At 52.5% G+C, this 26,832-nt stretch overlaps 8 protein-coding genes and 1 pseudogene across 8 annotated transcripts; 4 read left to right on the forward strand and 5 right to left on the reverse strand.

Moving 5' to 3' along the window:
• Nucleotides 1–1,425: 1,425 nt before the first annotated feature.
• On the reverse strand, nucleotides 1,426–3,786 carry SAPIO_CDS3334 (Uncharacterized protein; the record flags this gene model as incomplete). Its single annotated transcript, XM_016786147.1, has 3 exons — nucleotides 1,426–2,002; nucleotides 2,100–2,762; nucleotides 2,846–3,786. 3 exons carry the CDS (start codon nucleotides 3,784–3,786, stop codon nucleotides 1,426–1,428), a joined length of 2,181 nt encoding a protein of 726 aa, XP_016644153.1.
• Nucleotides 3,787–5,560: 1,774 nt separating this feature from the next.
• SAPIO_CDS3335 (uncharacterized protein) lies at nucleotides 5,561–6,592 on the reverse strand (the record flags this gene model as incomplete). Its single annotated transcript, XM_016786148.1, has 3 exons — nucleotides 5,561–5,936; nucleotides 5,998–6,279; nucleotides 6,387–6,592. 3 exons carry the CDS (start codon nucleotides 6,590–6,592, stop codon nucleotides 5,561–5,563), a joined length of 864 nt encoding a protein of 287 aa, XP_016644154.1.
• A 3,007-nt stretch (nucleotides 6,593–9,599) lies between these two features.
• Nucleotides 9,600–11,307, forward strand: SAPIO_CDS3336 (Uncharacterized protein; the record flags this gene model as incomplete). Its single annotated transcript, XM_016786149.1, has 2 exons — nucleotides 9,600–9,669; nucleotides 9,746–11,307. 2 exons carry the CDS (start codon nucleotides 9,600–9,602, stop codon nucleotides 11,305–11,307), a joined length of 1,632 nt encoding a protein of 543 aa, XP_016644155.1.
• A 622-nt stretch (nucleotides 11,308–11,929) lies between these two features.
• SAPIO_CDS3337 (uncharacterized protein) lies at nucleotides 11,930–13,701 on the reverse strand (the record flags this gene model as incomplete). The annotated part of the gene is made up of 2 exons (XM_016786150.1): nucleotides 11,930–12,977; nucleotides 13,400–13,701. 2 exons carry the CDS (start codon nucleotides 13,699–13,701, stop codon nucleotides 11,930–11,932), a joined length of 1,350 nt encoding a protein of 449 aa, XP_016644156.1.
• Nucleotides 13,702–15,082: 1,381 nt separating this feature from the next.
• SAPIO_CDS3338 (uncharacterized protein) lies at nucleotides 15,083–16,843 on the forward strand (the record flags this gene model as incomplete). The annotated part of the gene is made up of 5 exons (XM_016786151.1): nucleotides 15,083–15,116; nucleotides 15,354–15,428; nucleotides 15,512–15,580; nucleotides 15,746–16,104; nucleotides 16,190–16,843. 5 exons carry the CDS (start codon nucleotides 15,083–15,085, stop codon nucleotides 16,841–16,843), a joined length of 1,191 nt encoding a protein of 396 aa, XP_016644157.1.
• A 1,378-nt stretch (nucleotides 16,844–18,221) lies between these two features.
• On the forward strand, nucleotides 18,222–19,571 carry SAPIO_CDS3339 (annotated as a pseudogene; the record flags this gene model as incomplete).
• A 200-nt stretch (nucleotides 19,572–19,771) lies between these two features.
• SAPIO_CDS3340 (uncharacterized protein) lies at nucleotides 19,772–20,542 on the reverse strand (the record flags this gene model as incomplete). Its single annotated transcript, XM_016786152.1, has 3 exons — nucleotides 19,772–20,012; nucleotides 20,095–20,329; nucleotides 20,419–20,542. The coding sequence occupies 3 exons, from the start codon at nucleotides 20,540–20,542 to the stop codon at nucleotides 19,772–19,774; spliced, it is 600 nt and encodes a 199-aa protein (XP_016644158.1).
• A 526-nt stretch (nucleotides 20,543–21,068) lies between these two features.
• On the forward strand, nucleotides 21,069–24,291 carry SAPIO_CDS3341 (DNA replication licensing factor mcm4; the record flags this gene model as incomplete). The annotated part of the gene is made up of 3 exons (XM_016786153.1): nucleotides 21,069–21,423; nucleotides 21,497–23,631; nucleotides 23,710–24,291. 3 exons carry the CDS (start codon nucleotides 21,069–21,071, stop codon nucleotides 24,289–24,291), a joined length of 3,072 nt encoding a protein of 1,023 aa, XP_016644159.1.
• Nucleotides 24,292–24,583: 292 nt separating this feature from the next.
• On the reverse strand, nucleotides 24,584–26,363 carry SAPIO_CDS3342 (Cystathionine gamma-synthase; the record flags this gene model as incomplete). The annotated part of the gene is made up of 2 exons (XM_016786154.1): nucleotides 24,584–26,071; nucleotides 26,181–26,363. 2 exons carry the CDS (start codon nucleotides 26,361–26,363, stop codon nucleotides 24,584–24,586), a joined length of 1,671 nt encoding a protein of 556 aa, XP_016644160.1.
• Between the last annotated feature and the right edge of the window lie 469 nt (nucleotides 26,364–26,832).

Raw genomic sequence — 26,832 nt, forward strand, 5'->3', positions numbered from 1 at the left:
AACCCTCCCCTTCTCTCTTTGTTCGATACTTGACAATAGTGGAGCAAAACCCCGCTGCTCTCTCACGATAGCTCGTTTCTTTTTCTTGACTTCTTCATCATTCTTAGTTTATATTGTATGTGCATTAGCGTGATTACCCACTCGAACACACGAATCTTCTTCTACGAGTTCTCGGCCCCGACTCCAGTCCATCCTTGCCGGTCGGGCCTACGGGGAAAGAGCAATCTCTCTAACGGCCCACAAGGTTCTGTCGGTAGAACGAGGTGGTGCGGCCTCAGCTCCAGGATCCTGTCGGAGTCCCCCATTCAGCTTGTATGTTTTTAACATGAGACGCTCTCCTACGGGGTGAGTTCGTGTTCCGGCATCTCGCCTGGTTCTATTCGGTACCCTAGTAGGGATCTGTCACGCCCTGGCTCACGGAGCGCTCACTTGTGTGGAGCCACCACTGATCATTCAATGTTGTCACACCACGCCTACCGCACCCGAGACTTCATCACATCAGTTCCAGTGGGTTTCTGACCCCAGGGCAGAGCTTCTGGCGATATTGATATAAAAAAACCGCCGATACAAACATCAAACCCGACGATCCACGGCTGTCACCCGAGCCTCTTGCACCGGTGAACTTCGGTTTTAATCGGACCAAAGCCATCGTGACTTTGAGGAATTAGACTTACAATCGGAATCCGGAAGATTTGGAAGGCCGCCAATTCCATGACAGTGTCAGCTGATATCAACACGACAAGGGGCGTAAACGGTGGCGACGCGACGGAGATATCGCAAGGCCAGCGCATTTGATAGTTTAACACAAACTAAACTATGTTTACATCAACCCCCTCGGCTGATCTTACTTCATCTTCGGGCCATCGGCGACGACGGGCGGTTTACTTCGCGAGATAGGTTGAAGAATGGCTCGAGATGACCTGTTGGTTGTTGCTCTGATGATTGTCGAGGCGGCGGTTTTCGGAATCGTTAAGAACCAACACGTATGTTTAGAGTAGTTTCAAGGGAGGGATCGGAAGAGGTTGGATTTAACGTGGATGTAGTTAACAAAGGATGTGAATATGATGACATACGAGGAAATTGATGCTACATTGGAGTGCTTTTGCAAACACACGCATTCCTGAATTAGAGACTTTGAATAGATCGATCCCCATTCTACAGCAGGCTAGTGCAAGAGCCTCGTTGGATTTGATAGAGAGATCCTATCACAATGGTATTTACATGCTCAACTCCTGTTGATACTCCAACAGACTTGCTCTATAGAATTCAGCTATTGTCGTACACGGCTCAATCAATCAATTAATGGTAGTTAGTTCAAGTGAACAGTTTAAGAGTGGGTTTGCATTCATCTAGCTAACTACACCCATCTGGATATCTCTCTAATTCTCTTCCTCTCACCTAGGGCAAATCTAGTATATTTCCAACTCAGCTACGACGGTTCCCACCAGGGCCTTTCGGAGGATCCCTAACCAGAAGCTTGACCTTCCCATCCCCAATTTCAACCCCCTGACTCAAGAGATCCGACGTCGCCTTGCTATGCTCGGCGCCCGCCACCGCCGAGCCTTCCTCCTTACCCAGAGACCGATCCCACGACCGGGCATCGACACCCAGGATACCGCCCATATTATTCTTGTCACCGGGGACCGAGAACTCCTTAAAAGCGTAGCGCCACTCGTTGAGGAAATTGCGCACCGCCTTGCCCACCTTGTCCTTGCCGTTCTTGCTGTGGTGTCCCGTGCCCGTGATGGCGTAGACGGGCCGGCTCTCGCTGCTGTTCTCCATCAGCACCTTTTCGAGGTACTCGACCGCCTCGTCGGGGTGAAGCCCGTGCAGGTCGACGTAGATCTCCGCGCCGCCGGGTTGGTTGGTCTTGTTGCGTTCTTCGTAGAGCTCGCGCGCCGCTTCTCGGTGGGCCTTTCTCATCAGGTCATTTTCGCTCTGGCCTCGGAGGCTGAGCGCTTTGGCTGCGCGGGCATCGTTACGGTTCCAGGCCTGGGCAGCACTGTTTTGAAAAACAACGTTAGATGAATAACTATACTTCAGATGATTGCACAAGGTGAAATGTCCACTAGTTTGAGAGTAACGTGTGTCGAACATACCTTTGCAAGAACTTATTGCGAAGGCCACCATGCTTGATGGCCTCCTGACGAGCCTTTAGATAGGCCTTGTTAGCCCGCTCGCCGGTTTCCAGCCAAGGGATATGTTTGGGACTAGGAATAGCTTGGGCTGCGGCACTGTTTTCGCCATTCTTGCTACCCGTGCTGCCATTTCTTCCCGTTCTCTTATCGGCCCTGGGAGACGGACTAGGCGAAGGCGCCATCTTGACGATATCGGCGAGGGAGCTGGGCGTGAAGACCTCCTTGTGGCCGTGCCCGCCTCGCTTGCCGTGATGCTTCTTCCCCGGCTTTCCGGAGCCGAGCGAAGGGAACGCTTCGGTGTCGTCCAGGGCGGGTGCCTGCTCTTTTGTCTGATGCCGGCTGCCGGGTCGGGATCGTGGACGATTGTCCATGCCATGGAATGGTCTTAGACCGGAAGGCGGCGTCAGACCGAAGGGGTGGTGGTTACCGGCGGCGGCATATGCAGAAAAGGAATCGGGACTGCCATGCAGGGTCGGGAAGGAGCTGTAGTCTTGGGTATGTAGACTCGCCGCCTTTTGAGGCGGCGTTGAACTGCCATCCATCGACAGCTTGGTGACTAGCTGGGCAGGGTCATGCGAAAAGACGCATGTATCACCAGCGAGGCAGTTACCCATCATCCAATACCTAGAGTAGTGCTCCCGTTAGTCTCCCGCAACCTGGAATTCAAGAGAGGGGCCCGGGATTTTGCTTTTATTGACTTCACGTACTTGCAAAGGTGGCTGCTGAGATCGTGACTGAAGCGGCAGTCGGACCGCAGGCACTGACCGCTGGAGAGATAGAATTTACAAATAATGCCCGGCTTCTGGCCATGATTTACGGGGGTAGTCGGTCGTGCATCCACAACAGACGAGCGACCTACAAGAACCTTCCTCGGTTCTTCGGCAGACGCTGCCAGGCCGCCCAAAGCACGACCTTGGCTGTCCATGATGGAGGCAACGGTAGCGCTCAGGTCATAACCATGGGACGCCAGTGCGGCTTCAATCTCGTCGTCAGTCCTCGAGGGGCCGAGAATGGTACGAAGCATATCATACGGAGTCATGTCCGTTTGCTGGGCCGACACGGAAGAAAACTCGGGAGCGGCCGCATTGAGGCCGCTCGGCATTGTAAAGGAGGAACTGAGACTCGCACCGCCATCATCATTCACCAGCCACTCCACATTCTCAGTCGGATAGTCCCCAAAGATCTCGGGTGCGGGAGTCGGGTCGTTCGCGAACTCGTAAGCGTTGAGGTTCGGGCTATGGGGTATGGCGGGCGTCGCAAAGCTCAGGCGGGGCGAGGGTCGAGGAGACGAGAACGGGGACGCGGTAGAGGATTTGGTTCTGTTTAGTGTGGAGGGCACATATCCGGGAGGAGCTAGGGGACTAACACCTAGGCGCGGCGAACCTGACAGCGGAGTGGAGGAACCTCTCCAGGAAGCTGGGGAAGGTCGGCGGAGGATTGTCTGCCGAATAGGCGGCGGCGAAGCCGAACTGACACCGCCTTCCCTGTATCTCCATAAAACGTCCAATATTGCATTATCGAGAGACGTTCCGGTCAGGGCCGTCTCCTTTCTAAGCAGTTCCTCGATTTTGTCGGTTTTATCTTCGTCTTCGAGGTTCGGATCCTGCAGGATCGGGAGGCAAACCTCGTAGTGTTCGTCTGAGACCATGGTTGGGATGTTGTTCGGACTCGGATGAGGGGGAGGAAAGGAGTTGGATTATCGGAATATATATACGCGCTCAAATGAATCGAAGGTCCGGTTTCTCGAAGCGAAGCAGTACTAAGGGTTTCCAAGAAGGGGGGCGTCGCCGAGACTGCTCGGAGAGACAGCCTGGGGGGTCGAAGACGCAGAAACACAGAAGCGCAAGAGCTTAGGGGGATGCTGAGGGGGTGGGGTCGTCGCCTGGCCAGTCACGGGGGGGTTCGAATAATCGACAAGTAACCAGGCGAGACAGTCTCGGTCAATATAATTAAAGAATCGAAGAGAAATCGCGGTATCTCCGAATCGGACTAAGGAGTGTTGCGGAGGGAAGTAAGCGGAAAGGCGGCTGAACGACGACACGCATCAATTGTCAACGAGAGACGTGGAGGTCGTGCAAGGACTCCGGGAGAGTGACTGGTCGACTTTTCATGGCGTTAGACGAAGTTCGCAAATTATATGGGGGAGCTGCTTATACCTAAGAGAAATGGGAAAGAACAAAAGAATCAAATGCTGAAAACAAAACTGGGAAACTAGCATAACCAAGAGACGATAAAGGGGTCGCATTAAACGGGAGGTGGTGATGAGTTTCTAGGGTGCAACTGATGATGCAAGCGCGTCAAGGTCGAGAGGCGGTGGCGCTTGTGGTATAGTGAAGTAGTGGTGCCAGCGCCGTACAGCACTGCACAGCACAGGAGGATGCTCTGAACTGCTGGGGGCATCTACAATAGCAGCACCCTCGTCAACTATTTCTAGTGGATTCGACCACGCCGAGGGGGGCAGTCCGCTAAAATATGGTGGCTTGAGGCTAGGGGTATGTTTTTGATACCTCTGCTCCGTGGAAAAATCTCGTTCCCGTCCCAAAATAGCTAGCCCAATTGTTGGGGAATTCTGCACTAGTTTTGTTAAAGAACAGTGTGAACTCTGTAACACAGCTCGATCAAATTTGTATTATATACACCCTCAATGCTTCATCTGACACTTGACCTGACGGGTCTGAGCTTGTGGAGCTCTCGAGGTCCACATCAAATATTGATCGATCTGATCTGATACAGCACGCTCGGTTCAGAGGCAGGGCGAGTTGACAGACAAAACACTAGAGGTGATTTCTAGAAAAGTTCCAAGTGCGATGGCATCGCGACAAAATGGGTTACTAGGCGGTACGAAATCGCGAACTAACGGACGAGAACCTCCTCGCAACCGAATGCCTCAGCATTCTCACTACAGTGACCATCATTCTTAGGTTGACCAGGAGAGAACGTCCTCCCCTACAATCATCTAACTTCGCCGGCTGGCTTCGGAGAGCGAAAATAGTCTCACGCTTTCCCATACCACCTGTTCATCTTCTTCTGCCTGATCAAACGCACCGATGCAATCTGATCCTGATCCTAGGCCAAGGCACCTGCTTCTTCACATACTGCATGGCCCAGATCATGTCCGCCCCGGCGGCAGACACTATGGTTGGCATAGCCATGACGAAGAATCGCCGGCTATACACTTCCGCGTGAGTTGTCCGGACCATCAAAGCTTCATCACTCTTATCCGTAAGGTCCACCGCTGCCCTAGAAGCCAAGTACATGTAGGATATCCCCATTGCTCCTCTGTCGGGAACTCGAGCCTATCATCCAATTATTGGTTCATGATGAAATCGCCAATGGCAGTCGACACGCAGGCCCCCAGTGTACCGAAGGTATTCACCAGCCCCACGACTGTTGCTGCACCTACACGTCTCTGTCTAGATCAGCTATGGAAATGAGAGCAAGGGCTTCTTAATATCGTATAATTCCTTCGAAGTCCAATCTCTTGCTAAGATCAGGACAGAGGGGAGCATGAGCCCAAATCCCACGCCGGTAATCACCTCGAAGCCGTACTGCTTGCTGGCTATGGGTAGACCTGTCGGAAGGGACGGTAAAAGTCCAACCCCCCGGACTTGGAAGCATCCTCCAAGGAATAACTGTAAAGGGGCAGTGGGGAACTTGCGGTAAAGGCCGCCGAAGAGGGCGGAGAAAGCGGCTGACGGGAGAAAGATGGCAAGCACAAGGATGCCTACTGTTGTAGGACTCTTGGTGTTTACTTGAAGGAGGCACTGCGGAAGCTGGATGATTGTGAAGTGGAACGAGCTACCCACGAAGAAGAAGGATCTAACGAGTAAGTGCAAAAAGTTGGGAAGAAAGGACTTACACCATGAGCAAAGCGATGTAGCGTGCGAAGGAGTAATGATAACGGGAAGAAAGGGGATATGGGCGAATATCTCGGCAAGAATACCTCGTGAGCAAGACGCCTGACGCAACCAAACCGCCGATGATGGTGGGGCTTGACCAGCCCTGCCCAGATCCAGAGGACGGAGCGCTCTGCAAAGCGTAGATGAAGAGGACGGTGGACGCGAGAAGGAGAACTACCCCAAGGATATCGATATGCTTCCATTTGCCGACACGGAGTTTGAGGCCGCCGCATGTGCGTTTCCTAGGCATAGAAAATGCAACCAAGAATGCACAGACTGTTGCTCCCGGTATACTGACGAGATTGAGAGATTTCGGAAGATCGTCTCAAGCTCTGCGACTGAAACTTACTTGAGCAAAAACACCCATCTCCAACTGGAATACTCGGCAAGAGCACTGCCCAACTCTGGTCCTAGAATACTGGTGAAGGCAAAGACGGAGCTAATCACACTGGAGTACAAACCTAACCAGCGACCGGGGGTGATGTCGGGCTCAATCACCACGGTCAAGGAGAAGATGCCGGAGGCACCATCGCCCTGGAGAGCGCGGAAAACCATCCTAGCATTGTTAATCCCCGCCGTGTACGGATCCTGGGCCTTTCAGCTATGGGTACGGATACAATACAGTTTCACCATGGATTGCGCGGCGCCGCAGAGTCCAGAAAATAAGGCGAACATGGCCAGACAGCCGTTGGAGATGGTGAATCGCCAAAAAAATATCGCTCAACCCAGCGCGGAGCAGCAGGAACCCTACACATGAGTTCAATATCAGGGCGGCTGGTGGAGTCACCAAATGGTGTCTCTCACCATTGAAGGTTACCAAGTACGCAGTCACTATCCACGAAAACCGCAAACGGGCATGAAAATGGGCAGCGACGGTCCCGAGGGTGGTGGATACGATGGGGGATCTCAAGGACAGAGAAGAAGAGAGCGAGTGTCAATCTGCGCCCCTCATAATTAATTTGCAAGAAAAGATAAGAAGTTCGTCAACATTGCTTTACCCGAGCACGCAGACATGGAGTTTGGAGCCTCTTAAGTGTCTCCTTTGACGCTTGGCGATTTGGCTCGCTTGAATGGACTCGCGCCATCTTCAGCTTTCTGAAGTCACAGATTAAACGTGAGCCAACAAATGCAAGAGACACATCAGTCCAGTATTAAGGTATTAAGAGATCTCCCATTTTGAATATACGAAGCTGGATGCTATGTGGTAACCGTCCAGAAGCTGTGGTTCCAGGGGCCCGGGAGAGAGAGGGGCAGCCCGGGGAGGGGCTAGGCAGTTTCTAGGGGGAGAAGGAAACACTACATTCGGGGCGAAAGATCGGCGCTTTCACCCTCTCGAGATCGCTTTGGAAAATGAATACTAGGGAATAACTGGAATAGAAACAACACTGAAGGGGTCCGATGGGAGTGGCGCCAAGGGCCGGTAAGGGCCGGTAAGACCATGATGTTTGCTAGCGGGAACTCGAATCGCGGGCTGATGCACCCTCCCCCCCCGGAGCCGGCCCTCTACTAGAATGCGCGAATCTTGGGACAACTTCCGGATTGAGGTGGAAACTAGCGCAAACACGCACTATTCAGCTCGATGGTTATGTGATGTGTTGTGCAACCGGGTCGAGGATCGAGACCGTCCAGTACGTAGGTATAGTGTGCACTATGCGAATACTAACATTAATCCTGTAAAGACTATCGCCCAATAATCATCATTACAGCTCGCCACGGTGCTGCGGCCAAGCTGGACGTCCGCTGCTCTACGCCTGGACAGGGTTGTTTCCGGCCGGTTCCATAAAAACCATTCCACGTTATGCATCCCTCATCCCATCCAGATCCTTCCTATCCAGCCTTTCGTCATTATGCAGCCCGACCCTGTAATAGTTTTGGTGCCTCATCGTTGCAGATTTACGATGGAGCGATTGGAGATGGATCTACAGTGTGTACTTCGTAGTGTACGTTCTTCAACCTCTGCCCCTAGACTTAGGTTGTTAAATCACTCCGAGATAGCTGTCTTGGAGAGCCCACATCGTATCCATCTTGATCTTCTTTCTTAGTCCCAGCAACGGCGTTGCCGGAACGATGTCGAGCAGCTCGAAGAAGCATCATGGAGTCCGTAGCCTTGGTTTTCTCACCCATATCGTATTAGCTGGCATAGATCACAATCCATTGCAGTACAAAATCCAGCTTTGTTGCGCGAAGAGATGGAAACAGTTCTTTGCTTCCGAGGCAAGTGAAATTAGCACCAAAAGTACGCTTCAAGCTCCTCCTCGACTTCCAGAGCCACCCATTCCACTCAGCAAGCCTGTTGCGACAATGAGGTGATTCCGTTCCGAACGGCGAAGCACAATCCCGGCTTAGGTCTTGGGCTGCGGGTAAATACGGCGCGTCGACCGGTGTGAGGTAGTTTCCGAAATACGGCTCGGAGAACTTCCGATCATTCCGTGCATCTACAATAGTGACTAGTCAGGTTACACGCAGATGGTTTGTGAGGTCGTTGTCGAGTAGACGAAGCGGTGGAGGGCCATTAGTAGGGTGGCAGAGCTGTAGAGATAATCGTCCTCGAGAGGCCGAAGAGGCTCGGCAGATTGCTCGCTGCTTGATACCACTTACACGGTCATTGCGGTCTAAGGTCGGATGGCACGGATGGCACAATGAATCCAGCGCAAATCGGTTCTCGGGGATCTTTGACCAAGCACCCCTTGCGGTTGAAATGGCATGCCAGAAGAATTCTAGTAGTGCGTCTATTCCTCCTGAAGGACCCAACGCCCATTTCAATGACGGCAATGATCTGCCCCGTTGATGTTAACTTTCCTGATTGTGCCGTTACGCTAAGAAGACGTGACGTCTGCGTTCCTATTGTAGTAATAGTTTATATTTTGGATGTAGTTTATAGAATCTGCTTCTTAGGCAAGATGCTCTGCTTTCTAAGAAGTAGAGAAGGCCTCATCGCCATACGAGTCAGGACAGCTGCCTGTGAGCTGGCTTTTTGTATCAGCAGCTTCCTCATTTCAATCCTGCTGGGAGTCAACAGCAGAGATATCGAAATCAAAAAATTGAGCCGTGATACCCTTTAGGTTGGCAGGTCGACGTTGTACGAGGGTTCTGCCTGCTTGACGTGCGTTGAAGGATCGATCGACATGCGCATGGTCAAACAAGGCGTGTTAAATTTAGTTCACGGAGCTCGGCCGATTTATTCGAAGGATCGAAGGATCGAAGGCCCCCACATCGGGGAATTTCGAGATCGGCTGATTCCTATTGCCCGTCTTCACCATCGTGCCGGCATACACGTCAGGTCTCCCTGGGATATTTCCTTTGTGAGGTTTTGTTGTTGATGCTTCGGATGGTTCAAGAAGTAATTGCCGTTCTCACTTACATCCATCGAGCCTCTTTCCTGCGGCTAAGGCATTCCGCACCTTAATAACTGGAACGATCAGCCGATGCTGTCAATACTGGTAGGACAACTTATTGACTTGACAGAAATAATCCTATGAGAATCCGCAATCGACTCTTAGAGTATTCCTCTCGCCAGAACTTCCATTCTCGGCAGGTTGGTTTTCAGCCATAGATCACAACCATGATTTCCCCTCACAACCCGCCTCGTAAGATTCTCATGGTGGTGACCGTGGGCGGCTTCACACACGCCGGTAAGGCCTCCCAATGCTGTTCGGCAGGATAGGTTTTCGATAGGACGCCTCTGACTATTATGTCTATGATCTCCAGCCCCGGTGTTGGAATTGGGAAGGATCCTCTCACAAAGAGGACACACGGTGGATTTTGCGACGCTCGACGGCCAGGAGGGTTGGACAAACGATTACGATTACATTGGAAAGCTTCACTTGATGGGCCCGGGCCCGTCGCATGAGGATCTCGAAGCGCACTACCTGCGCATGCGAGAGTGGAACGTGTCTAACGGAGTTGGCCCCGTGATGGAGTCGAAATATATGTTCGACTCGTACTGGACCCAAACGTACCACAATCTCAAGCGCATCATCGACGACCCAGCGACAAGACCAGACTTGCTTCTGGCAGACTTCTTCGTCGATGCGGCAAAGGACATTTTGTATCAATACAATATCCCAATCGCCATGGTGTACCCCCAGATGCCCGCCCTGATTTGTCCTTGCTCGTATATTCCCGGCCAACCGGGATTCCAGCTCGATGGCACTCTCACTTCAGAGCACGCGTCGATGTGGTCTCGAATCCGAAACGAGCTCGTCATGGTCCACGCGTTGCCGTCCGTCCTGCGTTGGATCAACTGGACCAAGAAGATGCGGCGAGCCGCTGGTGTTAACTATAAAATACCGACCCCGAGCAAGCCAAACCACCTCGTCTTGATCAACTCCTTCTTTGGTCTGGAGGTACCCAAGGACCTGCCGCCGCTTGTTTCAGTTGTCGGCCCCATCCTCTCGGATATCTATCCGCCGCTGGCCGACCCTTATGAGGCTTTCCTAGCAACACACAAAAAGACGCTATACCTAGCTCTTGGCACACATATCATCATTTCTAATGTGGCTGCAGCCAAAATTGTAAAGGGATTGCTCACCGCCCTAGATCATGGGTATATCGACGGAGTTATATGGTCTATCCCCACATCCGGCCGCCGCGATATCAACATGAGCGAGGAATTCGCCGCCGACGAAAGCGGCAAAAGCATCACGTTTGCCTCCCTCCTAAAGAGCGAGCACTCATCGTTCTTGTTCACCAATTTCGCGCCGCAACGCGCCATCCTGGATCACCCACACACGGTCATCTATCTAACACACGGGGGCGGCTCAAGCGCGAACGAAGGCCTCTACCACGGAAAACCGATGCTGGTCATGGGTTTCTTCTTTGACCAGATATCCAACGTGCCGCGACTGGTCGCGAGCGGAACTTCTGAACCGCTCGACAAGTTTCGGTTTACCGCCGAGGAGCTTTCTCGCAAGATCGGGCTGCTCTCCGAGGACAGGGACGGTGCATATAAGCGCAACTGCGTGCGGATGCAGCGGATTGCGCGGACCGCCTCGCGCCGCAAGGAGCTGGGGGCCGATCTCATTGAGGAACTTATCTATGATACCGAGGCGCGGTATGATGGCGATAAAGAGCTGCGGCCGATGCATTTGCAAACGGCGGATATGCGCATGTCAACCTTCAAGGCGAAGAACTGGGACCTGTGGCTTGTTGGTTTGGTGACTTTGGGACTCGCACCAGTGGCTTCGATTGCGGTTGGAAGGTGGGCTTGGGGCGAGAGAAAGGCTCTGGGAAGCTTTGCTGGTGCGGTGATAAAGAAGTGGATAACTTAGGTACGTGTAACTGTAAAAGAGATTTGAACAAGTTGATAGATCCTGCTCTAAAGGGAGCCGATATCACCAGAGAGTGTAGGATATTCTATGTAGTGCAATAAAATATCTCAACTTCTATGCTAATTTGAATATCTTTCTACTAGCCTCTAGAGTCATGCTTTTCAAGTACACCGAAGATGGCACCTGCTTGACAGCCGAACATGGCACTTTGATTCTTGATGCCTCTACATGATGTTGTTTGGTGTTGGGATATTTTTAGGGGGAGAAAGAGCAAGACATTGCTGATGGTTTGAATTGAGGCTCTAAATCACTTCGGTGTGTGGCGTTGAGTGCCATCTGTACATCAGATGAGTCCTGCTGTTCAACCTGCCTCAACCAGGTGATGATGCTAGTGGAGGTGTCAAGCTGGATGATAGTGGATGAAAATTGGGAGACCGCTTTAACTTCCCTTACAAAAGCGGATGAGAGATGATGCCTTCAAATGTGTCTTTCCTCTCAATATGATATGGAACAGGAGAGGAGATTTCTCTCTTTGGATTATATACCACGTCTTCCCCCATAGCATGAAAGGTTGCTCAGGGTTCTGCCATATATACGAGTACCATTCATCGGCCAAACTCACTCATAAGACCTCATCCTCATCCTCGCCCTCGTCATCATCTTCCCCAAAACCGAAGCTAAAGCCGCCTTCGCCATCCTGACCGTCCCCGGCCACGGCCGCATCCCACTTACGCTTCCTCCCCGCCTTCCTTGCTTCTAGAACCGCGAGGGCCTTCTCGAGAAGTTCAGGGTTCTCGCTCCTGAGCCGGTCCGAGAAAAGTTGGTAAGGGTCCGCAATGTCTCGCTTGAACCCGGTTACCTGGGCCGGCTTATCCCTCAGAAACTCGATAGCTTCCGATAGATGATAGAGACTAGGAGATTCGGGGATAAAATTTTGCGTAAGAGCAATACCCGGCTCGAGGTTGACAACTAAATGCCACCATCCGCTTGGTACATGCAAAATCTCACCCTGGGCACACACACCTTCGATGCAGCCTGGTACTCTTCGGCCTTCCGTATGGAATTCTAGGAGCCATTCGGCTATGCTCAGAGGACTAGTAACCTCGCTCTTGTCGCTAGAGACGTATACGCCGGGGACTTCCGCGTCGGGAGGAAACATGATCCAGTACTTCGCTCCCTGGATGACAGCATTCCAGGCGCTTGTGGCGTTCGGATCTTTGTGGAAAGTCGACCCGCTGCGTTGTGGCCCGATGATGAGCCAGCGGTGTGCTGGTCGCTCCTCGCCGAGGAGTTCAAATAAATCAGGTCCAAAGCATTCCGGTTTCCAGTACGCCGCCCCAGGCTCCCGGCCCACCGAGATCCCCATCTGCTCCGCGAATCTGCGATCGAAAAGGTATAAGGGGCTCTCGTCTGTGGTCGATTCCATGTACTTGGCGTAAGTGTCAAAGGTCCAGTCTACAGACTCGGCGCGAAATACTACATCCTTGTGCCTGTTCAGGAAGAAGTCTAGGCTCCATTCTTTTGAAGCCGGCCAATCCTGGATGCACTTGGTGAGTATGAATGGTTTTTCAGCCCAATTGGCAGCGAACTCGGTGTAGTCCAGGTTCTCTAATCGAGCTATCTCGTTGTGTGCCGGTATACCTGTCGCAAAGGCTGACAGGTTGATATTACTGCAGACAAAAGGTCTATGGAGGACATCGGAAAAGACATTGGAACAATCAACACGAGAAATCCGGTCCTCGGGAAGCTGAAAAAGTGTCAATCTCCATGATCCTCTCCATTTGACTTCGGAGCCCTCAGCGAATTTTGATCTACACTCATACTGATTAGCACTTCATAACCAAGGTTACAGCTTAAGCACCATCGCCCAAGTTCTACTGAGATGAGATCTCACTAGCACAGGTGAGAAGATGTATGCCTCCTTTGAGATGCAGCACGTCCGAGATCCCAATGGGGTTTCCTTGTCATCAGGACTTTGGCAACAATTCCAAGAATAGATGCGGGTGTCGGAAACATGCCGACAGCCCCGAGGGGCAATAACGCAGGCAGCAGCACATGCAGCAGAGAAGGATTTTGGGGGCGTCTCGCTTACTCTAAGTAGAGTGTTTTCCACAAGTCATCGTATCTGGATGCTGCGTAGAGGAATTTGCTTGTGGAACCCACCAGGCGAAGTGAAGAAGCGTCCAAATATTCGAGGAACAGCATCAGCATCTCATCGGGAAAGAGCTTGAAAGTGCCCAGCGATGCCCTCGCATTTGGCTCGCTCGCGAAGTACTGGTTTCCGAGGGGCTTGATTCCGAGAGGATGTGGTGGAATAGAAGCAGTCGCAACTGAGGACGTATCAAAGCCCCATGATGCCCCCGAAGCCTTCACCACAGGCTCGGAGAAACGCATCCCGAGTAACTTGTACACGCTGACAAACAGATGGGCTTGGTCGTTGAGGCTCAAATTAAGGTGAGATTCTTTGGGTGGCCTGGCTTGACTTTCTGTTGCTCTAAGAAGCGGCTACCATGGCCGAGAATCACCTACTTTCTGGAGAGGCGGCTAATAAGCAGAGACCAGGCAGAGCTTGTGCCTTGATGAGTGGTGGGGGGCGACTTGGTCAGAATGGGACGGGAATGAGCAATAGAGAGTCCTGTGAGATGAGACTAGCCGGATTGCTGCCTGTTCAAAACCTTCTGGAGAGTGGCAGAGCCTGACTCCTTCGAGGTCATGAGACGATATCTCTGTGGCTATCCCAAAAAGAAAAATTAATTCGAAGTTTCCCGTCCCACCTTGGGGATTCTGCAGCTGCAAATGTGGGCTGTGGCGACGGTTTGGGATGGTGGGGTGTTGCTTCCAATGTTCCAATGGGAGCTTGGAGCTCTGGGCGAACTGGAGTTACTTTGGTACACCTCCAGGCAGGAGGGGGACTGTGAGTAATACAAGAATTCAAGAAATAAACTTACAAGATCGATATTCTCATACTGTAACAATCAAGTAGATCTAGAGTATCAAAATGACAAGGACAAAGAATCTTGAACAGAAAGACCGCACTAGATTACATAGTAAACTAGGAGAGACTAGCGCTGGTTTGGTCTATGTTACAGGGTTCAATGATTCACAGAGTCAGGACCAGTACAGCACTCAAGGTCCATAGTCGGAGCACAGGGTGCCAGGGTTACAGGGTTACAGCACGGGGTTAGCAGCTGATAAGCACCGGAAAGGTGGAACTACCCAGGTACATTGCTGACACAGTAATTTCCATATGCCACCCCACCTTTCCTTGCTCCAGAGGCAGGTACAGCTGGTCCAGGTCAACCTGTACCCTAACAGCTCTGATTGGCTGGCCACATCGAGGGGTCGCCTCTCTTCACCAAAATTTTTCGCACTCGGCGTTGCCTTCTGGGTGGCTGCTCCAGTAGTTTTGGTGCGACTATATTTTTTCTCAATCAGCCCGTCCCTCCTACCTACAAAGCCCGAAAAAAAAATCTCCTACTTGGATTTCTTCCAACTTCATCACATCAGAATTCTGAAAACACCAAACACGAAACACTCTATTGTCAACACTCCCTAGATCCTGGAATCATCCTCTTGCCAAGGCCAAGAGGACCAGTATCTAGTTATTTTCTCGACTGCTTTTATCCATTTATCACCGCTCTCATCTTTTTGAGCGCAGCGATATTCCTTTCGAACGGCCCAAGAGCCCCACCTTCCACTACCTTTCCAAACATTTTTTTTCTAGGTCTCAAGCGGCGCTTGTGATCTAGATTCTCTCGAACTTCGAACCGCAATCATGGCTACCCAGGGACTCGAAGATGTGCCTGAAGGTATGTTCCATCTCGATTCTTCGCATTGTTTTGCCCGGCTGCTGGTTTGCTGGCGGCGCTGGCGGCGGCGACAAACCCCTCCCCCTCCCCCTCCTCTCCATCCGTGGATCTGTTATGATCCTGTTGCTGCCGTATGCGCCCAGCCTCTCTGCCCAAAAGGCGGCCATCGACCATCACTTTCTGGCTTTCGTTGAAATCTCCTTGTTGCGACGAAGACTAACTCAAACTTCTCTCCAGGCCAGATCGAGTCCAACTACGATGAGACCGTTGACTCGTTTGATGATATGGGCCTGAAGCCCGAGCTTCTCCGAGGTATGCTGCACACCCCACCAGATTTTTCTGCAGGTGGCTATCCACTTCCGAGATAATTGACAACTAACCATGACTTCAAACAGGTGTCTACGCCTACGGTTTCGAGCGTCCTTCGGCCATTCAGCAGCGTGCTATTATGCCCGTCATCAAGGGTATGGTATAACCCCTGCTCATTTTCCTCCCTGGCCCATCTATCATCTCATCATCAGCGCCTCGGGCAGCAACCCCTCCCCCTCCCCCACCCCCTGCATCTCATCTTAGCCTCCACATTTTGTATTTGTGTGTGTGTAATCTAACCTTGCATTCGAACTCAATAGGCCACGATGTCATCGCCCAGGCCCAGTCCGGTACCGGAAAGACTGCCACTTTCTCCATCTCGGTCCTCCAGAAGATCGACACCAACCTCAAGCAATGCCAGGCCCTCATTCTTGCCCCCACCCGTGAGTTGGCTCAGCAGATTCAGAAAGTCGTCGTCGCCATTGGTGACTTCATGAACATCGAGTGCCACGCCTGTATCGGTGGTACCAGCGTCCGTGAGGACATGAAGGCCCTCCAGGATGGCCCCCAGGTCGTCGTCGGTACCCCTGGTCGTGTCCACGACATGATTCAGCGTCGATTCTTGAAGACCGATGCCATGAAGATGTTCGTTCTTGACGAGGCCGACGAGATGCTTTCTGTATGTATTCCGCATGGGCTTCTCATTTTTATTTTCTCCCCGGCATTGGTTCAATTGCTAACATTGTCTTTTTTCCTCTCTCTAGCGTGGTTTCACGGAGCAGATCTACGATATCTTCCAGCTCCTTCCTCAGTCGACCCAGGTCGTCCTCCTTTCGGCCACCATGCCCCAGGACGTCCTCGAGGTCACCACCAAGTTCATGCGTGACCCCGTCCGCATTCTCGTCAAGAAGGACGAGCTTACCCTTGAGGGTATTAAGCAGTTCTACATTGCCGTTGAGAAGGAAGAGTGGAAGCTCGACACCCTTTCCGACTTGTACGAGACTGTCACCATTACCCAGGCCGTTATCTTCTGCAACACCCGTCGCAAGGTTGATTGGCTCACCGACAAGCTTACTGCCCGTGACTTCACCGTCTCGGCCATGCACGGTGATATGGACCAGGCCCAGCGAGACCTTATCATGAAGGAGTTCCGTTCTGGATCTTCTCGTGTTCTCATTGCCACCGATCTTCTTGCCCGTGGTATCGATGTCCAGCAGGTCTCTCTCGTCATCAACTACGATCTCCCCGCCAACCGTGAGAACTACATTCACCGTATTGGTCGTGGTGGTCGTTTCGGCCGAAAGGGTGTTGCCATCAACTTCGTCACCGCTGACGATGTCCGCATGATGCGTGAGATCGAGCAGTTCTACAGCACCCAGATTGAGGAGATGCCCATGAACGTTGCCGATCTCATCTAAGCCTTTCCCCTCCCTTTGACATCTCCTTTGTCCGTCTGGTAAAATAGGCGGTGCAAAATTTTCTTCTGTGTGTTTGTTTGCGCTCGGAGGAATGGGTTCATACGACAGTTCTTCGGAAGCAAGGGAAAAGAAACGGGTCAGGCGGATATTGGTGCATCTTTCTGACCTCCTTTGCAGGGCATATGTTGATAGATGAGGCGGCTCGCGGAATCTTCATTTTTGTTTGGAGGGTTTCATCAGCAAAAATGGAGGTCATCTAAAATCCTAGTTGCATGTTGAGGGACGTGTGTTTTTCTCGTTTCTTCTTGTCCCACTGCACTATTTGTCGGCATCACTTGATTTTCAAGGTGCCTCGTTTGCGTCTCAAAAGTAATCGGAAAGGGGTTCTCGAGATGCTTTCGTTTTCTACTTTTTTTTTTTTCTTTTTTCCGTATTTGCCTCGTGTATTAGGGGTCTCTGAATTCATACCAATCTTTTAAAACGATGTGCCTATGTTTGTGCTGTGTTCATGTTCACGCCCCAAGTCTGTTTCCACACTCTAGCACTTTGCCCATGACAATCATGCTGAGGCCTCGCTTTACAGGCTTGTGAAGGCAAAAACAAAACGCTATGGATGAGATCCTAACCTTGGAGAATTTTCTAGCAGGGTAGACATGCGCTCGCAAGGTCAGGGACTCCCCAAGCAAGGCATCATTCTAGTTTTACCCTCTGCACTTCGAGGGCTCAAGGACGCAAGTATGTCAACGACTCGCGATGTCGGCTCTGCTAGGCTAGTCGTAGCAAAAAGTCAACATCTATTTTTCTTTACAGAACACATGATAATTCTTCACAATTGTAGAGCTTCAAGCTGGGTATTTAATCTCTGGTCTCCCTGGTCCGCCAAAGTTAGGCAGTATTGGTAGTGAGGTGATGGCGATCTTAGGTTGATCGATTGTTTGGTTCAAAAAAAAAAAACATGAGAAAAAAAATTATGACTCAAGAAGTGCCACTCTCTCTCACTTAATAATTCACAACTTCGAACTCTCTAATAAAGTACTTCATAAAAATATTTCTTTTTGCGACTTCCTCGAACGCTCAACGACACTCCTCGTATACCCCAATTTATTCCCGATAACAGATTTTATTCTCCCGTTTCTCTAGAAAGGCAAATTCAGATGCTATTTTAGTGATTGCGTCCTTAACATCCCGCTCGCCATCAGAAGTCGGGCTATCAACTCGCAACTCGTGTTACTACGCCGTCTTGAAAGAGCGAAGAGCAAGCTTAACTGCATCGCATCTCACATTGGCGAAACTACTTGCCTTCCCCAAAATCTTTACATTGGGCGCTGCCCGTGTATACTCCATCCTGGCCGGATCGACAGCATTTTCACTACCCACAATGAAGACCAGGATAGTCAAGGTCGGGACGACCCAGCTCGGCGCCTTTCGGGATCCACCAGGCCCGACGCATCTTGACAGCTGGACTGTCGATGGGACCTCCGGAAGCGATCTCGCTTCTCTCACCGAGGCGGCGCAGTACCTCCGTGAGAAGGACACACCGGTTGCCTTCCCGACGGAGACTGTCTACGGCTTAGGGGCCGATGCGCAAAGGAGCGCCGCGGTGAAGGGTATATACGCCGCCAAGGGAAGGCCTTCGGATAACCCTCTCATCGTGCACGTCTGCGATCTGGACATGCTTAGGGGCCTGCTTGTTGCGGGGAAAGAAGAAGGACAAGGCCGCGGTGGCGAGGATCCGATTCCGGACATCTACAAACCGCTGATAGAGAGATTCTGGCCAGGACCCCTTACTATCCTACTGCCCTCTCCTACGCCGTCGAAACTGGCGCCGGAAGTCACAGCGGGCCTGCCTAACTTTGGCGCGCGGATGCCTTCGTCGGCGTTAGCGCGATCACTCATAAAGTTGGCGGACGCGCCACTAGCCGCTCCGTCGGCGAACGCGTCGACCAAGCCCTCTCCCACGACGGCGCAGCACGTTCTGGAGGACCTAGATGGCAGGATCGAGTTGATTCTTGACGGCGGGTCCTGCCAAGTGGGCGTCGAGAGCACAGTGGTCGATGGGCTGTGCGACCCGCCTGTTATTCTGCGGCCGGGCGGCGTCAGCTTGCAGGAGTTGAGGGAGTGTCCTGGCTGGGAGGGCGCTGCGAAGGCGTATAAGGATCATAGCGAGGAGGGAAAGGCTACGCCGAGAGCGCCTGGTATGAAGTATAAGCACTACAGCCCGAAGGCCAAGGTGGTTCTCTACGAGTCTTCGTTCTCGAACGGCTCGAAGGGGGTGGTGGAAGCGGATAGGGAAAACGTGCCGGTCGCCAATGGTGTTGCTACGTCGGTTGAAGTTAATGGGAATTCGGCTCAAGGTACCAGCGGCAGAAGGGTGGGTATCATCCGGACTCGACGTTGGGGAGCAGGTGGGGGTTTCAAGCATGAGCATCTCATGCCATCGACTGGGACTTCTCAAGTGGCGAGCGAAACGAACGGTGTCGAGGAGCAGTCATACGTGGTGGAAGAGGGCAATTTGATAGACGATGAGGGACGGACCGTTGGAAGGATCCTGGATATCAACCTTGGAAAGGACATTAGACGTATTGCGCAAGGGCTTTTTTCTGCGCTGAGGGAGCTAGACAGGAGAGGTGCAGACATCATCTTCGTTGACGGCATCGAAGACGACATCGACATCGCCGGTGCCGTAATGAACAGGCTCCGCAAGGCAGCTACGGATATACGAGCATAGTTTGCGTCACGAATCAAAAGAAGAAATAGAATAATGCTTTGCATCACTGTATAATACTCAAGACAAGACAAAATTTAAAAAAGGAAGAAAATCAAGCAAACAAGGAAACGCAGTTCATAACCATTGATAGTCCCCGCGAGTTTCGCCCCAATATTCGTCAACCCATAATTTCTCTTTCTTTTTTACCCCAATGCGCCGGACTAGAGGCCTTGCCTTAACCAGTCCGCCAACTTGGACTTTCCTAATTGCGCCAGGTTATTGACGCCCTGTTCGCTGAGGTCGATTCGGCTCAGGTTCACGTCTTGGCTAGGAGCCTTGCTGACGCGCTGGATGATGATAGTGGGGTCGGTCTCAAGGATGATGCCGTCGTCGACTATCTCGTCGATAGCGAGGGCGACGAGGTCGTAGTTCTCGATGATGGTTCGCTTGTCGACAGATTGCCTTTCGTGTCAGGTTAGCACAGCTATTCTTTTCTCTCATTCTTTTTCTCTCGTTTTACTAAGAGCAAGACACCAGGACGTACTTGAAGAGGAGGTGTAGAGAGTCCCTCAGGGCGAGGATGACATTGTACAGCATAATCTCGTTCTCCTCCACGCTTCCCACAACGTACATCATGACGTCGGACTCCATCTTGTAAAGAACAATCCTATTGTCGTATAGGATGATATCGCCAGTCTGCTTGAGCGTCTTATCCGCTAAGCCCTTCTCGAAGGCCTTCTGGGCCTTCAGGTCGGGGTAAGGGTTGCTAGCCGTCGGGCCTATTCAGGAGAGAAACCGTTAGCATGTAACCTTCGACCTTGGCCCGCACCGAGACATTGAATCTGAATGCCCTCTTGGTGTCATATACCTTGGGTTTGGCCCGTGGGAGCATGGTGGGGTTGGTTGTAGTATTTGGCGAATATCCTCGATCCATCCTCACTGCTTAGGATCAGGATGGCCTGAACCGAGAAGAGGGACATTGAAGGAGACATGGTTGCAAGATTCCGTAACCGACCTGGTTCGGAGAGAGGCGCAAAGCAGCGGAGGTTGTTTCAAGCTTCGAGGGGGGATGTATCTCTTCTTGAATACAACTGGCGCTGGTGTCTGAAGCTCCTTTCCGCCAATATCAATGGGATGGATGCCACGGTGCGCTTCCCTCTCCTTTTGGCTTGGTGGGGGCCCTATGTTGGAGACGGACACAAGCCACCACCTGTTGACGGCTTGGCCTCTGGATTCTGGTTAAACCCCGGGAAAAACTGCGCCCTGGTCTCGACCTGGAAGAGTGTATGCACGGACCAGAAGAGCGCGTAAAGTGGAACGCGTCCCCTGAACGCGTCTGGTTTAATTGATTTTTCGACAAGTGACAAGTGGATGAACTATTTCCCCCCCAATTCTCTGCATCGTCATACCCCTCAATCCCCAACTTCCCATTCTGCCCTTTCACAAAGTCCCACCAATCTCTCAGCAAAATTCTAAGAAGTGAAAGAGGCCGTATATCGAAATCGCAGAGCATCAGACATGTCTTCACCTTCGAAAAGGCGCCAAACGCCGAGGCGGTCAGCGAGAAACTCGGAGGCGCCCAGGAGCAGCAGTCCCGTCCCAGGAGCTTCCCAGGGCTCGCAGGCTGGCGCGACACCCCGGGCTACTCGCCAAAGTCAACTAGCCTCGAGTCCTTTGTTCTATCAGTCGTCGTCGCCTGCTAGGCGCGGCGGCAGCCGAAGCCAGGACAACGATGTTTCGTCTCCTCTCCAACATGATACCCAGACGACTGGCAACGGTATCTCTGAGGCGCCAAGCTCGCCCCTGAGGCAAATGAGCGATACTCAATCTATGGGTGATCGCACCCCTCGTGCCAGTGGTGCACTTGCGGGCCGTACGTTCAACCTGTTTTCTCAACTCCTGCTCAATGTTCGTTTCGTAGCTAATGATCGTTTCCGTTCTTACAGAGTCCTCTCCCATTCGATATGACCCTAGCTCCAGCCCTGGTCGCTCGTCGACGCGCCAACACTCTGACCTTCGTAGTGAGAGCAGCGGGCTTTTTGTTAGAGCCGGCCCTTCGAGCGGGCGCGCTTTCCGCGGAGATATCCATTCAGACCTTAATATTGCCCGGACACCTCAACCGCCCAGGAGAGTCATTCTCGATGATGTCGGCCGAGTCATTCAGGAGGGCCCCTCGGAGACGAGCACTTTCGGCAATAGGGATCCTACAACTTCCGAGGCGGATGTCCTCGGCGGGGCTGGCCACGGCGTTGTCTGGGGTACCACCGTCTCGATCGAGGACTCGTTCATGTCCTTCAATGACTTCCTACGCAACTTCACCAAGAAGTACCAAATGTACCGTGATGGTCTGTCCGATGATGAGATTAGGGCTTCCGCCGATGCTAGTTCGAAACCCTACCTCGAAGCTCTGGAGACTATGCTCTTGCTCGGCACTACGAGACTGTATCTCGACGTTGGCGACCTGAAGCTCTACCCACCCACACGAAAACTGTATCACCAGCTCATTCTCTATCCCCAGGAAATCGTTCCTGTCATGGATCAGGCTGTGAAAGATACGGTTCTTGAGCTCGCAACGAAAGGTGCGCTCAAGGATCGTTCGCAAAGCAGCGCCGGCCAGTTGAACCCCAGCCAGAGCTCTGAACCAGTGTTCCCCAGCTCTGACCATCCTGAGCCGACTCCCTCTTCCAGGGGGCTCCATCCGTCCGTTGAGGAGCAGATTGAAAAGACGACTTACGTTGTTCGGCCTTTCGGTCTTGAGAAGACGACCAATTTGCGAGAGCTCAACCCCTCCGATATGGACCATCTCATCTCCATCAAGGGTTTGGTTATCCGAACGACTCCAGTTATCCCAGATATGAGGGATGCTTTTTTCAAATGCAATATCTGCGGTCATACAACCAATGTCGAGCTTGAGCGTGGCAGGATCAGGGAGCCGACGGAGTGTCCTCGCCAGATCTGTGCCTCCAAGAATTCGATGCAGATCGTCCACAACAGGTGCGAGTTTAGTGATAAGCAGGTCATCAAGCTTCAGGAGACACCGGATATGGTTCCTCCTGGCCAGACCCCTCACTCCGTTTCAGTCTGTGTATACAACGAGTTGGTCGACTTCTGCAAAGCAGGTGACCGTGTCCAGATCACTGGTGTTTTCAGGGCTAGCCCTGTGCGAGTTAACCCTCGCCAGAGAACTGTCAAGAGCGTCTTCAAGACCTATGTAGATGTCCTTCACATCCAAAAGGTTGACAAGAACCGACTTGGTGTCGACCCGTCCACGCTGGCCGTCGAGGGCCATGAGGCCGAAGAACAGGCTACCAGCAACGAAGAGAATCTCATCCCCGAGACCCGCAAGGTTACCCCGGAAGAGGAAGAAAAGATCAAGCAGACAGCGGCTCGGGAGGACATCTACGAGCTGCTGTCGCGGTCTTTGGCCCCCTCGATTTACGAGATGGACGACGTCAAGAAGGGTATCCTTCTGCAGCTCTTTGGCGGCACCAACAAGTCGTTCGCCAAGGGCGGGAGCCCCCGCTACCGAGGTGACATCAACGTTCTCCTGTGCGGTGACCCGTCTACGTCGAAGTCGCAGCTTCTCTCGTACGTCCACAAGATTGCCCCCCGTGGTGTCTACACGAGTGGAAAGGGTTCTTCGGCCGTGGGTTTGACGGCGTATGTCACTCGTGACCCCGAGACCCGACAGCTGGTCCTAGAGTCTGGTGCCCTCGTCCTGTCCGACGGAGGTGTCTGCTGCATCGACGAGTTCGACAAAATGTCCGATGCCACGCGATCCGTGCTCCACGAAGTGATGGAACAGCAGACCGTTTCGGTTGCCAAGGCTGGCATTATCACTACCCTTAATGCTAGGACTAGCATCCTCGCATCAGCCAACCCCATTGGCAGTCGATACAACCCCAATCTCCCTGTACCGCAAAACATTGATCTGCCACCCACGTTGCTGTCTCGATTTGACCTTGTCTACCTCATTCTTGACCGCGTGGATGAGAAGAATGACAGGCGCCTTGCTAAGCATCTGTTGTCCATGTATCTGGAGGATACCCCTCAACATGCTCCATCCAACAATGAAATTCTGGTAAGCTAATCATCGTATCCATCTATCTCTCTTAAATACCCGATCGCAATTATCTAACATTTTACCTACTATTACTAGCCTATCGAGTTCCTCACTTCCTACATCTCCTACGCAAAGGCCAACATCCACCCCACCATCGAGCCCGAAGCCGCTCGAGAGTTATCCGACTGCTACGTGGAGATGCGCAAGCTCGGCCAGGACGTCCGCGCCTCTGAGAAGCGCATCACGGCGACGACGCGTCAACTCGAGAGCATGATCCGCCTCTCAGAAGCGCACGCCAAGATGCGACTCTCCACGACCGTGACGCGCGCCGACGTGCGCGAAGCCTACCGCCTCATCCGCTCGGCGCTCAAGACGGCGGCCACTGACGCCCAGGGCCGCATCGACATGAGCCTGCTGACGGAGGGCACTAGCGCGGCGGACAGGCGCATGAAGGAGGAGCTGAAGGCGGCGGTGTTGAAGGTGCTGGACGAGATGACGGCGGGTGGACAGACAGTCAAGTGGAACGATGTGGCGAGGAGGGTGGCGGAGGGCTCGAGCGTTCCAGTTGAGAATGCCGACTTTGCTGAGTCGATGAGGGTGTTGGATATGGAGGGGTTGATTGTCGTGACGGGTGATGGGGCGAGGAGGTCGGTGAGGAGGGTTACGGGTGTTGCTTGAGGAGATGGATGATTGATGAAGTGGTTGCTTTTACTTTTTAGAGGGATTTGATGAGACTGGGATGATAATGGGAAAAAGGGACATGATATTGATGCATGCGGTTGGGGTGTAGGGGTGTAGATGGTGAAGTTCGGGATTGGGCTGGGAATAATCTGATAGTCTGGCGCACATGGCAGCCTTCATGGATTTTGTTTTATTTACTATAAAAATAAACTGTAATACGTATATCTATATGGAATAACTCCCTCGCCGTGCTGAATGAACTCCCATGATCCTCCGATACTCTTCAATACTACACTCCCGTCCTGCCTCCCACCTCAGCAGCAGCCTTAATAGCAACATCCACGGTGTCCCTCAAATCCTCCCACTCCTCCAATCCAACCGATATCCTCACAGCCTCCTGAAAAACGCCAAACCCAGCCTGATACCTCTTCTCCTCCTCATCCTTACCGAAGAGCAAAGCGCCATAGCACAGCGAAAGCGACTTGTGGGCGCCAAGATGCGGCCCCGGATAGAACGCCAATGCGTCGTAAAAGGCCCTGGTGGCCTCGAGGGAGGCGAAGTCTACGGAGAGGAGGCAGGGGTATGTTGGGGAGGGGTATTCGGGGGTCGGGCGGCGGTAGAGACTCGTGTAGTTTCCTCCGCTAGGGACGACGGAAGGGTGGTGGACCCTTAGGATTGGGGAGGAGGGTGAGAGGGATGCCGTTTGGAGGTGTGCGGCGAGGAGGGTGGCGTTTTGGCCGAGTTTGGCGGAGCGGGAGAGGTAGTCTTCGCTGTTGGCGAGTAATGTGTCCACGTCGCCCGTGAAGACTTCGTTGTGGAATTCGGCGTCATAGAGGGCTCGGAGACCACCATCACCGCTGTAGTGAGGCGAGAGAGGGTTGAGAACCGTCGAACCACCCATCACGTCAGCGTAGCCGCTGAAAGTCTTGGTGATGGACGTAACGAGGACGTCGCAAGTGGGCAGGACGTCGACATTCGCGAAGCTGCCGATGGTGTCGTCCACGGCGAGGATAAAGTTGTATTTGCGCGACAGCGCATGTAAGCGGTGGAGGTCGGCGCTGACGAGGATGGGGTTGCTGGGGAATTCGACAATTGCGTAGCTTACATCCCGGCCGGCGTCCGTCTCTTCTCGGAGCCAGGTTTCGAAGGAGTCGAGGCCCGAGGTGTCAACGTGCGGGAAGTGCTTGAACTCGGAGGGGCCGGCCCGATTTCTGAGGAGGTGGAAGGTATTGTGGAAGACGGACCCTAGGACAACGACGCTTCCGGGGCGGTATCTAGCCGCTAGCCGGTCGAGATAGTAGATCGCTGCCATCCCCGTCGGGTACAGGTATACATCCCTCGACGTAACCTTGATCTTCTCCGGATCGATCGCCGCGCGGTGAAGAAGCCCGCAGATCCTCTCTCTAAGACGCTCATGTGAGGGACCCTCGGGAACATAACTTGGCGCAGGCGGATTCTCCCAGTTACATTCAATCTCCGAGGCGGAGTCAACGTGCGGGAGGAGGCTCTCCGCGAGACGCATGGGGAGACCAATCCCGGGCTCCTGCCAGGCATCGGAGACTCCCTTGACTTTCACGCGGGGGAAGTACACTAGGAAGAGGCGGATGCCGTCGATCTCGACGCATTTGAAGATGAGATCCTCTGGGAGGAGGCGGTACTCGTCGCGCTTCTCTGAGAGGCCGTATTTTCTTGTGAGAGCGAGCATTTGGGGGGAGGTGAAGGCGTAGCCTGCTGAGCCGTCGGGAATACCCAGTTTGTTGCCCAGCGTGTCGATGAGCTGTTCAGAAGGTCATTAACTAGCTCCAACTCATACGGAAGATTGTGATTTTCTTTATTATTTATCTCAATCAGGAAAATAAAAAGAAATCACAATATAAGGAACCTACCACGCGGGTATCCCCAAAGGGCATGAGTCTAGGATAGATATTCTGAAGCTTAGACGCGATGGCCGGATCCCCATCCCGGAGCCTCAACGCCGCCTCCCACGTTGGCAAATAAGTGGTGATGCCATACTTGGTAAACGGAGGGATGCACTGCCCGAGTGTCGACTCGGGATGAAGAACCGCCATCGTGAGAAAGGGCCGAAACCGAAGCGAGGAGGATGAGAGACGCAGGCCGCGAAATAACGTGGAATGGACAAACAGTGAGATGTTGAATAACAGAGATCCAACCCTTTCATAGATGTGTGGCTGAGCCATTTTAAAGAGGGGAAATCTAGGAAAAAGAAAGCTGATTTATAAAAGCAATGCATGAAGATGCCGATCAAGCTTCATCTCTCGATTCTACAAAGGGCATCGAGCGTCCCTCGAGTCTGTCTGGTTGTCCTAATAGACTTCCACTACGTTTAAAAAACATCCTATCATCCGCCACCTGCATGATTTCGGTGAATACATGTCCTAATTATAACTTAACTTTCAATAGAGGGTCCTCTTCCTCCTTTCGCTGATCAGACCACCGATCAGAGCACCTGCGAGACGGATCATCGATAAGTTAGGGTCGACGACATCTACAATTTCGATATTTGACTTAGAAGATGAA

This window comes from Scedosporium apiospermum (assembly GCF_000732125.1).
Source record: "Scedosporium apiospermum strain IHEM 14462 chromosome Unknown SEQ_SAPIO_0088, whole genome shotgun sequence".
Lineage (NCBI taxonomy): Eukaryota > Fungi > Ascomycota > Sordariomycetes > Microascales > Microascaceae > Scedosporium > Scedosporium apiospermum.